The sequence below is a fragment of the Melozone crissalis genome, unplaced genomic scaffold (assembly GCF_028551555.1).
Source record: "Melozone crissalis strain CALT ecotype California unplaced genomic scaffold, PUWL_Pcris_2 ptg000033l_1, whole genome shotgun sequence".
NCBI lineage: Eukaryota > Metazoa > Chordata > Aves > Passeriformes > Passerellidae > Melozone > Melozone crissalis.
The window spans coordinates 15841604-15854056 of NW_026535811.1; the positions used below are offsets into that span (position 1 = coordinate 15841604).

Sequence of the window (12453 nt, forward strand, 5' to 3'; positions counted from 1 at the left end):
CTTCAACTTCCAGAGTTCGTTTGCCAGATGGATCCCTAATTAAATCATTTGCACAGCAAATAAAACAATTGAAGGTTGATAAATTTTTAGGTATCTGCTTATTCACATTCACACAGAAAGTTAATGGGATGTTTTGGCTAAAATGCTAAATGATACTTCTGTAAAGCTATTCCAAAAATCTAAATTTAGAGTTGATTGTTACTGTGCTGCAGGTGGCTCTGGGACCCTCTCATATTGTTTTATCATTATTTATTAATACTTTTTAATAAATGTATCAACAATAGAATTTAGCCAGTTTCTATGTATCTGCCTCTACTCAGCTTTCATTCCCAGTGAGCAGAAACTTATTCTACAAGCAACCATCACCACTGACTTTTGGAAACTACATTGAATAATCCTTTATTCTGTCAGAATAGAATGGCAGAAGATTTTAAAATCATATTTATAGAAATTTAACTTAATTAACTTTTGCCAGTCTTAGCTATGTTCTGGTGAAGAACTTTTTTCTAATGTAGGATAAGAAGTTTTAAAAAAATTATTTTAACAGGGATGCCTTTGCTTACATTGTGATTTAATACCATAACTTGCTTGATATTAAAAAGTTAAAATCATCAAGAGTTTCAACCATCAAATTAAAATTGATGGCAGAAAGCTCAATCAGCACTCACTTAGCAAGCTCATCCCTCTGCCCTACCAGTTTCACCCTAACAACCCTATTTGATGGGGCAGGTTTGAATGGGTTATAAAAGAAGGAAGTATTTAGCCTCAGAAAGTGGGATTTCTGAAATCACTGCTGACACAACTTCAGGAGGGTAGAGTCAAATTAAAACCTGTTAAACTTCAAGTCTGATCTTTAAACACAAAGAGCAATAATCAAAGTATAACCTGAACCTACCCACTTCAGCCAAAGTCTTGATACAGGACTCCACTGAGGCTTTCTGTGTTGGGTTTGGCCAGGTACAGTTGTAAATTCTGAAAGCAGACTGCAGCAGCTGAATAAAAACAGGCTGGTGTGTCTGAAAACAAAAACAAACACAGAATTTTACCCTTAAGGATCTCCTCACAGCTGCCCTAGGGTTTGACACAAAGTAAACCAAGGGGATTTTAGCTTGTAGACTCAAGTTATGGCTCCATTAAATTCTCTTTGATCTTTAGGTCTGGCAGGAGCAGAAATCAATGCTGCACCTCTAAAAAGGCCAAATCATGCAATTTTTCCTTAGATTGCTTCTGATATCAAGCAAACACAGTACACACCACAAGGACAGAGGAGTTTTTCCCATTCTCAGGCATGTGTCCCTTCTGTCACAGGACACAGCATCTCCCTCACACAAAGATTTTTCTACAAGGATATCCCCTCCAATGAATTCACAAGAGGCAGAACTAACTCTGACCACATTGAGCTGTCCACTGGTTCAAGGTGCAAGTGACTAAAATGAAGAATTGTGTGTTTTAAGGAGGGATTAAGCTGGTAGTCAGTGGTGTGAGAAAGGACAGAGAAATCAAAGGAGGATGAAAAGAGACAGCATTCCTATGCAGGTAGCAGAAGGTATCTCATTAATGTTCTGAGTAGCTGATTTGTCTGTGTCTCTTCTCCTTACCTGGAGGCTGGTGCTGTTATCTGAAAATGGTGAATTGAAGAAGCCACTCACAATGCTCATGACAGGCTCAGTGACATATTTCTCCAGAGACGTGTCTGCGTGTTTACGATCCGTGGTTGTGTTACAAACCTGCAGGGAAGGAGGAGGAAACAATGAGATTTAGTTCTCCCCAGTAAGCAAGCTTTGTTATTTTGTATTTATTACAACACATCTGATATTTCTTCTTAAAGTAAAAACAAAAGATTTTTATATAGTATCTATCAGAGAGAACTATGTTAGAGTTGAAGCTAGATTTATCATAGCTTATCTTTCTTCTTGGAGGTCCACCCTTTTTTTCTGAAATAGTTCTTTCTGGCTGCCTGCCTTTTCTTTCCCACACCATGAAGAAAAGATCCCCCTAAATCAGCACACTGCATGCCACTTACACATTTAGACAGATTCAAGAAGAAAATGGACCTTTCCTCCCATTGCAGGGCTGGTTGGAAGATGCTTCAGAGACAGATGAGACATAAACAACTCAGGTTAGAAAGATTTCATACAACATTTAGCTTCTCTCAACAATTAATCACCACAACTGGGTGGAAAAGGTGAAGCTCATTTGCAAGAAAAATGTTTAAAAGGAGGGAAGGAAGGGAAACAGCACACTCAATACCAACAGGCTTTAGGATGGTACTGGAAGAGAGGCAGCATTTCTTTGGGAAGCCACATGGGGAAAATACAGAAGCCAAGCTAAAACAATGAAAGAAGGGAATGGATGATACCAGGACAGCTCTGGAGCACAGAAGGATGATTGAATGGTGGGAGGAAGTGGGAAGATTTGTACATAAGGTTCCTGAAGACTCCCTTTGGTACAACACTTAAAGTTTGTTGCTGCATAAAGATGTCACACTTAAAGAAAGGGAAAAATTACTGGTGTGGATTACATCCTTCAGTATTTCCTTTATTTCTCTTCAACACTTTTGAACATCTATACAGAGTCATGTTGACTTTGCATGTGTCAGTGTACACAGTACTGAAAGGAGCCTACAGAGAGCCAAAAACAATGAGAAAGGCAAGGCTGGACAAATAAGTAGTACAGACTGTAGTCATACTACCTCTTCAACAGCCTTTGAATAAGCAGCTGTAGTCATGTTTAACAAGAAATGAAGGCAGAGTTGTTTTCTCTTTCACCTACATAAGCCAGAGATGACTGTGATGTTCTAGGGAATCTATGCAAAAGCAGAATTTATTTTGCATACAAAAATTCCAGGGATAGGAGTCATTGCCATGTGTGCATTTAATACATAACCCCAAACCTGAGTGGCACACACTTACCATTACATCTCTTCAGGGATGGGGAGTCCAGAGAAGCTGATTGAATTGCTTAAGGAAAAAGTTGGTGACAGAAGCAGAGAGATAATCCACAGCACCTGAATCTCACACAGGGCAAAGATTGTCTCTAATTACACACTGCCACTGTCACTTCAAGACAGCAATTCCACCAGGAATGTTTTAAGGAAGTCTACTGACATGACATCCAAAAGCTCCTGTGTTCAGGGTGTGCTAGAGCTCAGGGGAACACAGAAGCACCTTGGGTCTAGCACACAAACATTGTCATGCAGCAGGCAGAAAAATAACCAAAGATAATTTCAGACCTAGACAAATGAGGCATCTTGAGGAGTTTGCTTGTCTGCTTATCTAAAATGTGTCAGATAAATCAGTCATGCCTCCACCGAGTGCATTTTTTTATCACCCCAGGAAAGATTTTGGTCAGAGAAGCAACAGTGGCTAAAATGAAACCATAAACTTATCAGCCCTTCTGTTTTGGGAAAAGTGTGACACCACCACCACCCCCAGTCCTTCTGAAGGTAAATGATTCAGTTAATAATCAAAAATTTTTTAATTTTTTTTTTTAAAGAGATCAGAGAACTAAAAATCTCTGGAATTTCTTTTGCTTTTCATTAATCTGCATGCCAATTTTGGCTGGAGCCAGTAGCTCTGAGCTCAGCATTTGCAATCCCAATAGGAAGACAGGGAGCTGTGCAGTGCTAGCACAGTGAATGCAGAAATCACCAAAACTAAATTCCACAACACTTTTAAGCTTTCCCCTTCAGCTGCCCGAAAGGCAGAGCTATATGTGGGAATGCCCCTCTGCTCAAACACTGGTCTGAAAAATTCCCAGCACAGAAGGAATTTGGAAATCCTCTCATTTATTCTTATCCCTCTGCCCTTTGGGGACTGACAGATCTTCCTCCGTGGAAGAAAAAAACAAAAACCTGAAATGCATGAAATGGAGATGAGGATTGAGAAAGCAGTGTTTAAAAACCCCTTAAGAGGCTTTGGGACCAAAACTCACATGACTAATACTTCAAAAATTCTGCGGAGAAAGCCAGGATGACTTTACAGCTGTCAGATCCTCGGCTCTTGTCTTTAATCCTGCTCAGACTACAGCTGCTGACTTACACAGGCTGGGCCACACACAGGAAGGGAAGCCTTTCCTTCAGCAGCACCCACTTTGCTCAGCACAAGGCTGTAAGTCACACCCAGCAGAAAGTAGGTTGGCAGAAGCTGTAGAAGCAGGGTGCCTTTGAAAGCACGACAGCTTTTGGCATACCCAGTTTATACACGGATCCGCCTCGTGGCTGCTTTGCAATGTATCATGTTGTTGAAAGGAAAATGACAGCTGGGGACTAAATATTTCCTTCCTCAATCCAGAAACAGATTTTAAAAATCAGTTACTTTTTTTTTTTTTAATATATCTGAAACAGAAGGAATCCAACCTGAGGATAACACTCTCCGTCTTTCACCTTGGTGCTCTCCAATAACAGACTCAAAGCTCACAACCTCACCCACTGACAGGCATTTGTAGCAGCTAAAAGAAAAGCATTTCCCCTTCCCCCATGCAAAAGCATCCCTTTTAGCTCACTGGAACACAGAGGATCAAAGGGCCCTTTTTCTAAATGCTTTGAAAGCTATTGTAACATCTTTCATGAGGCTGACAGCATTCTAACTGTCCTGATAGCTACAGAACGCTGATGTATTTATAACACTTGGGCTCTGTTGGGGCCCCAGAGCACCAAATCTGAACAAATACACTCCATAACCTGGAAAATACAGCTGTCCATGGCTGAAGAGCAGGACAGGCCAGAGCAACTTGCAGGAGAGCAGAATAAACCTGCATTTTGCCAACAGCACCCGCGCACAAAATGCAGAATTTCCCCTCTTCACCTCTGAAGACCTGGGGTCTAACTTCTCTCAGGAGAGAGGTGTGTGAAAACAAGCTCAGTGGTCACCAGCACCAGAACAAGCCCCCAGCATTTAGCACAGTGCAGTTTGTCTCCAGGCTCATGAGAGGAAACCTGGACAGAGCCCTCTCTCTACTTGCCTGCTTCTAGCCCAGGGGCAGAGAAAATTGGCCACGTTCAAGGGCTAGGGAGGAGGGAGAGTCTGTTTGGAAAGTCAGGGTCAGGACATGTCAGGAAAGGGCAACCCAGAAAGGGAATTAAATAGAAGAAAATACTTCTTGAAATAAAACCAGTGAGGTTAAAAGTCAGAATGCTCCTTCAAGGATGTTTCTCATCTTAATTTTCAACCCAGGTTGTTTTTGTCCAGGAGGGCTTTCACTGTGTAACACAACCACAGAGACAAAGCAGCAAGAAAAGATGGTTTGTAGAGGACTAATTACTGCTGAAAACAGCTCCACCAAAAAAAGAGAGCACAAACATCCCTGCCTCAACCTGCTCCCATAGAAAAATAAAAGGTTAAAAAAATAAACCAAAATAAAACAAAAACAAAACACACACACACCCCAAAAGAAAGGAAAGGGAAAAAAAAACACAAAAGAAAAAACCCAACCATATATAAGGTTTCTGTTTCACAGAAAAAAAATGAACAGGTCCCAGTAACTATTGTACAGCATAAGTCTTCGTAGTCCTTCTTCTTTTAGCCAAAAAATCATTGTATTTTCTCCTAATAGGTCTCACAGGAATTATTTTGTGGCACACTATTACTTTGGGGTCATTTTCAGCTGCAGGACCAAACTAAGATTCTTTACCTTTTAATTTCAATGAAATGAAGAATGCAAGGAGTGAGAACTTAAGTATTATAAAATGTAATGGACCATGGACTGGGAAAAACCCAAAAAGCCATGGTTCTACTTCTTGAGCAGAGAGAGCAACACCATTGTTTGTCATTAATATTGTAATTATTTATAATTACAAGAAGCATTAACCTCCTAGAAAAGGATGTGTAGTGCAGGCTATAATCATTACATCACACTAGCATCCCCTCATGGCTCTACTACTGTATTTAATCCCTGTGGAAGTCATAAGATTGCACTTGTTTTCTGCCTTCAAAATCCCTGGGAACAAAGCTTAATTCAACTTGTAACTTAAATTTTAATTCAACAAGTACTGACACCATGAGGCTCAGTGAGGACTACAGGAATGGCAGGCTTGTGGTACTGATTGTGCCCTGTCCTCTTGCAGCTGTAATTTATATTTGAATTAGTATTCTGAGGGACCACAGCTCTACACCTGCCTTTCACTTTGGCAGTGAGAATGCAGTGACAGGAGAACGAAAGACAAAAATAGAGACTAAAGAAGGAACATGAGCCAGAGAAGATCTTGATCCCTGATCCTCACTATAACAACAGAATGAAGGAAGAGATTAGAGATGGAGGGCCTTTTAGTTACCACCATGATGACATGTATTGCACATTCCTAAAAGATGTATACAGGCTCTCAACCATGTACATACCCCCAGTTTATTTCTTTGTAAGAAAAGAGAAAGGCACAGGTTCCAAGATGCCCTTTTAGAAAGAGAATGCTACTAGTAATTAGCAGGTTAAATTATGATAAAGATCATAGAAATTACTGTTTGTTAAACAAACAAACCAACTAACCACACTGATCCTATTGTCAACTTTGAATAAAGATAGTTAACAAAATAAAAGTTCACCAAAAAAAACCTTGTTACTGCCAGTTCAGTTGTCACCCATGACCATTCTGTAATATTTAACACCTGGTGAAGCTTACCCTTGCCATGTCAACAAGGAAGTTCTCAAAAAGTTTCCAGATATGGTTACTGGCATAGATTTCTTTCATTTCCACTTCAGTGTCCACGTAACAGTGGTTAACAAAATTAACATAGGCAATTTTCACCTGCAAGAACAGCAAAAACAAAATCACTATGAAATGGAACAGTAAAAACAATCAACGTAATGTTTTCTATCTGCAAAAATACTGAACAATAAAGATGAACCTTCCAGTACTAACAAACATTCATAACCATAATAATGCACATGTTTGGTTCTGAAGATTTAGGGAGAAGCTGGGCAACACATGCCTTAATATGTTTACCGAAAGACCACGGGAAGAAAAATGAAAAGGCTTTGCAAACCTTACTCTAATGACAAAACCCCCACAAGACAAACCAGTAATGATTCTGGTATTTAACTGATATTAAGACCAGCAAGGCCTGGCTCCAAAGCCAGAGGCTGTCAGAATGCACTTGCCAGTTGACTGTGGTAGGTAGAAGCCTTGTGACAGGCTTGCCAAGTATAAAATAAGAAGTCTTTTGCAGAGATGGGACTGAAGTCCCTGTATTCCCACAATCCTAATGCAGCACTTGCATCTGGGATCTGAATGGCAGAGAAAGGTTGTGGTGCACTGGGAGTGCAGCAATGGCAGCACAAGGCTTAGGAGGAGGACATGCCAGGACTCCTCTCCGGCATGACAAGTCTGCATGTGCCCAGCATAAAAATGGATACCCAGTGCCCAAAAATGTATAGATTAAATATAAACATATGCAAATGCACTGAAAATTTCTTAGCACGGTCAAGGGAGATGAGATAGTTCCATATGTTTAATGCAGTAAAGAGAAAATTCAGATCAGACCTTTAGGTTTCTTTTGTTTGGGATTTTTTTTCTAATTACCATCTGTTCAAATTAATCTTAAGGGGAACTTTTGGGCAAAGCAAACATATTTCTTTTTAGCAATAAGATCATTTGATCACAAGGGCAATTCTCATGGCACAGAGGGAGTTTTAACTCCTGCAGGCCCTAGTTCTGTTGCTTGAGCCCCATTTTCCCACCAGATAATATCACAGCCCTACTTTAGCATGACACATGCAAAACTGTGCTTTCATCTGCAGTGAATAAAAATATTTGCTGGACTGCAATTGAGTTTAATAAAATGAGACTTCACCCAAATTCCCACTGACTTCAGCATGGACAGAATTTTATCTATCATTTCCAAGAAATTCAGGCAATGGCGAAACATTGGCTTAATCCTACATTCAGCTGGGTCTTCAGAGTTTCAGCCACAAGTTAAGAGTGTATTAAACTCTGACAGTGGCTGGACAAACCCAAAAGAAGGTGTCTGAAAAGCCAACAAACAATGCATTAAGGACAAGGAATGTTCTGTGGAATAAATACTGTCTATCCTTTCTCACTTATTCACCTTAAGAAGCACCACCCATTTCCAGCCCATTCCCTGTGCAAATATTCAACTTGTCAGTGCATTATAACAACCAAACATGGTCTGCTTTCTAAAAATGCTAAGTCTGCTTGCTCCTGCCACGAGGGATCTTACCTCAGGAATGCAGTCGTCATGGGTCACTACCCTGACAATATCATCCAGGGGCAGCAGTGAATTGCACTTGATCTCTGTGTACACGTTCTTGCCCTCGGTGCAGGCGGCCAGCAGCTCCACCAGAGTGATGTGATAGGCCAAGGGGCCGCTCTCGTCGGCTCGGTCTCGCTCCGAACACATCATCTGCAGCAGCACTGGGAAGGATGCTCTGTCATTGTAGAATATCAGCACATCTTCACCGCCATTTATCAGCTGAGAAAGAGAGCACAAGGTTCTGAGCACCCTGCACTGCAATCATTTTGGACTCAATGATTTTAAAGGTCTACTCCAACCTAAATTATTCTATGATTTTCTTAATTTCTTATTTTATCTCTAAGTATGCGAAGATTCTCTAGCTGAAACCCAAACAACAAAACAAAATTTACTCTGACGTGGTTTGCCAAATGAACACGTCAAAACAATACCCAAGGCAAACTTGTGCTCTTATCAACATAAGTGCAAATCTGGAATAACTCACCAAGGAATGCACTAAGGCAAGGTGAATTTGAGGTTTAACTTCTGTGTAGCTCTGTCTTTACCTAAGACAGCATGCCATCCTTATTATTCCTACCATGTCAATGTTTGTGTGAAGTTAATTAATTATCCTCACCTCCTGCTAGGAGGCCAGGATGCATTATTATCCCTGTTTCATAGATGAGCACTTGAGGTGCAGTGAGATTAAATCTTCCACGCTGCCTCACACAAAAAGCCCGTGGCTCACCCGGAATTGAACCCAGCTTTTCCCCACCCTTGCTCAGTATTGGAAACAAAGGAGATTCTTCCCACCCTGTGCAAATTTGGCAGGTGGGTCATGACTTTGTCAGTGTCATGTCAGCACTTTCATTTAGCAGAAAACTGGTGTATGTGATAAATGTTTGATTCTGCTACAAGTGCTCTGCCCATCTCAGGAGGATCCAGAGCAGCGCTGGATGCAGCAGCCCCATCTCAGCACATCTCACTGAAGAGCTTTGCTCTAACCCTGTTTGGAATCCTGTCTCCATCACTGTCCTTTGAAGCACAATCCACTCTCAGTGTGGGTGAAACAAGCTCCCACAAACCCCTCCTAGTACAGAACACACCCTGGCAGCTCAAAAATCGCACTTATTTTGTGAGTTAGGCACTTGACCTATTCCAGTCCATATGTGACATGAAATCCCAGCTTATTCAATTCAAGGGTAGTCATAAAGGTTGCTGGAGCTGCTGAGAAATGGGAAAGCAGCAAGAACAGGAATTAAAATTAGTCTCCCAGAATGAAAAGTCAGGAAACATTTCGTTACACTTTCCAGGGTTTCAACACTTCAAATTTTGAATTCACAGCATTTCTGTTTGTGCTTTCCCTGTTTCTTGCTTATTTTTACTTTGACATTTGGCTGGAGTGAATTGTGAATTCAGTCTCTCCTGCAATTCCTATTTCTCATTTATCTTTGGGTTTCTACAGTATTTCTATACCCATGACTTTTCAGACATTTTCTAGACAATCCACAGTACAGAAAAAATAATTTAAAGGGATGAGAGCTTAGGACAAAACAACGCAGCAACATTTTCTGCTATTAAAGTATATTTTCAGCAAGTTTAGAATTCTATGGTGATATAATGAAGGCTATCCAGCATTGGAGCAGCTGATGATATTGAGCAAAATATTACTCCAGAATACTACAGGTAATAGAAAACTCTGCTGCCACATTGATCTGGCCCAAAGTAAATTCTGTTTTCCCTTCTGTAATAGTGTTTGCACTGACAGGCAGGGTTCTTCCAGGAACCTCAAAGCCTGCTTGTAATGAGAAAAAGTGCCCTAAGGAACCTTTCCCATTGGTAAACATCATTGCAGACATGGAGACCAAGGAGACGAGAACAAGGGAATCTGCCAGACTGGGGGAGTCCAATAGATTTTATGACAGTATTCTCTTGTCATGGTGCTCCTTCACCTGCATGCACTTTCTAGAACATGTAAATATGAAGGTTATCCCTCACTCCCACTAAATGGAAATAAGCTACAATGTACTTCCTGTGGGTGAAAAAAAACACAGGAGGAGCTGAGGCAAGCTGTACAGTCATATTCTATCTTGTCTTGTGGTAAATTGTTTATGTGCCCCATCTGGAGGCACAGGAAAAGCTGCAGCACTTGTTTAAGGTCACAAAGTACATTTCAGTTGTCTACAGAGAAACTGTCCCAACTCGGTGGCAAGTTCCAACCATTTGTTCCCTTGCGAGTGGATTGCCACTCAAGTGCCATTCAAGTTTCACAATTAGGATCCTATTCTAAGAAGTCATAATTACTTACCTGTAATTTCCTACTTTTTGAAAAGCAGATCATTATCTCACCCTATTTCATCAAAACAGGGTTGCTTCCTCCCCCCAGGAAATTCCTGCAGGACTTATGATGTGAATGCTGTATCCAAATTCATTGCTACTTTTGTCATGGAGTCAGCTCAAAAATGTAAAATGACAGTTTATCTTTGCACTGCTACAGGTCAATAGCAAAATATACTGAAATTGAGAAAAATCTGAAAATTTTGTTTGATGATAAAAAAAATCTCTACAAGAGCTTTTGGTGGAAGCAGAAAAATCTAAAACCACAAAGGCACAAGAAGTGTTTGAATTATGTAAATCAAAGGCTTGTAATTGATATTGCATGTTAAAATACTTCAGTCAAATTGAAAAGGTTGAGGTGAACTTCATTAAAGGTTATCCATGTAGGCAGGAGTTTTATTTTCTTAATTAGAAGTTTTTCCTCTTGTTGCTGTGGAATAAAATTTCAGTGGGATTTCATTTTGTTCATACCACAAAAAACTAAAGCTTATCTCTGATTTCTTTGTGAAGATGCCTCTTAAAAAAACCAAAGCAAGCCAAAAAAAAAAAGCACTTTGTAAAGCAAATAAAAATGTTCCTTGGACTCTAATCCAACCATGACTTTTCACCATATTCAACTTTACCCACTTACTAATCTCAAGGAACTGTTAACATAATTACAGTTAAATGCACAAGTGTCTGCAAGTTGAAGACTTCATTTATCATGCTCACAATATATCAAATCCTAATTACAGAGAAAGTCAATTACGTATTTTCCTAGGAAATTTATTGGCATAAAGATTTTTCCACAAACCACTTGATTGAATTTACTGGATCCAGCTAGTTAAAGCTAAAGCAGCTCTACTGACCATCACAGAAATGCTATGAAATAAAATAAAACAAAAAAAGCAGAAACTAGGATTTAGAACTGCTATCTGTAAAAAAAAAAGGTCTACAACACTATTTAGACAAATCCATAGAGGTAAGAGCCTCTTGTATGGCAAACCCATGCCCCAAGAGTGGGTAAAAGTGATCCTAAATTACATTACAGGAAAATGAAGGTTTATGTAACTCTCAGATTTCCATGCTACATCATCTACAAATAGACATCTCTGTATCACCATGCTAACACTCATGTTTTCTTTCTAGTAGTTATACAGATGGCCTTACAAAATTAGATCAAACTCCCGAAAATGTCTGCTAAAATATTCATTATTTGTGACGACGCTTAAAATTCTAAAGCGAGGATGCCATTATATCTCATTGGTATCAAGAGCAGGAAAAACAGCCTCAAAATACTCAAGTGATTAACATGTGAAGCCTTTGCTTACCTCTGTCATTACCATGTCCTGGCACTTCTTCACGTATTTGCCATCTGCTTTGACGATGGTCTGCAGGAATCGCAGGTACTCCACGTGCCGGCCGTGGGTCTCGATGCAGTGCACAAAGTGCTGCACCACCCTCTCGCTGATCTCGTTGCACAGGAGGTAATTATTCATGAAGATGTGCCTCATGGTCTCAGCTTCCAGGAGCTGAACAGATCAAAAACATCATCATGAGCACAGCAGATCTGCTTTGAGACTGCAAGAGGCACGGGATTCTCAACTAGAGGAAGGCTCACTGCTAAAGGGAAACTGGAGAAATCCTTTTCAGTGATATCAGGGTCCAGCTTTCAGTTTTGAGGGGATTTCTCCACACCTCCCTATGAGTACAAACAGTCCTAAAATGGGCATAAACCAAACCTGTGTCTATGTGGAAGGTGAACACACAAACACACACACTACACTGCTAGAGCACTCTGCAGGGGCTTTGGAATATGAGACACCTGAGACCACCCTGGCCCCACTCACCATCAAACTTTGCAATGAGACCACCAGATGAGATGAAGAGCTGCTCTGGCTCTCTCTGGGGCTCACAGAGGAGGCATTTCCAGCAGGCAAATCCCTGCACGTGC

General features: G+C 40.5%; 1 protein-coding gene across 1 annotated transcript in view; it reads right to left on the minus strand.

The window, feature by feature from the left end:
* The window catches only part of ITPR2 (inositol 1,4,5-trisphosphate receptor type 2), a 243878-nt gene that overhangs the window by 124961 nt on the left and 106464 nt on the right, over positions 1-12453 (minus strand). Inside the window, exons 30-34 of the mRNA XM_054281843.1 lie at positions 11831-12031; positions 8172-8423; positions 6614-6739; positions 1599-1727; positions 896-1016 (exon numbers count right to left, since the gene is read on the minus strand). Of these exons, the coding sequence (XP_054137818.1) occupies positions 896-1016; positions 1599-1727; positions 6614-6739; positions 8172-8423; positions 11831-12031 (829 nt within the window). The remainder of the gene's footprint in view (positions 1-895; positions 1017-1598; positions 1728-6613; positions 6740-8171; positions 8424-11830; positions 12032-12453) is intronic.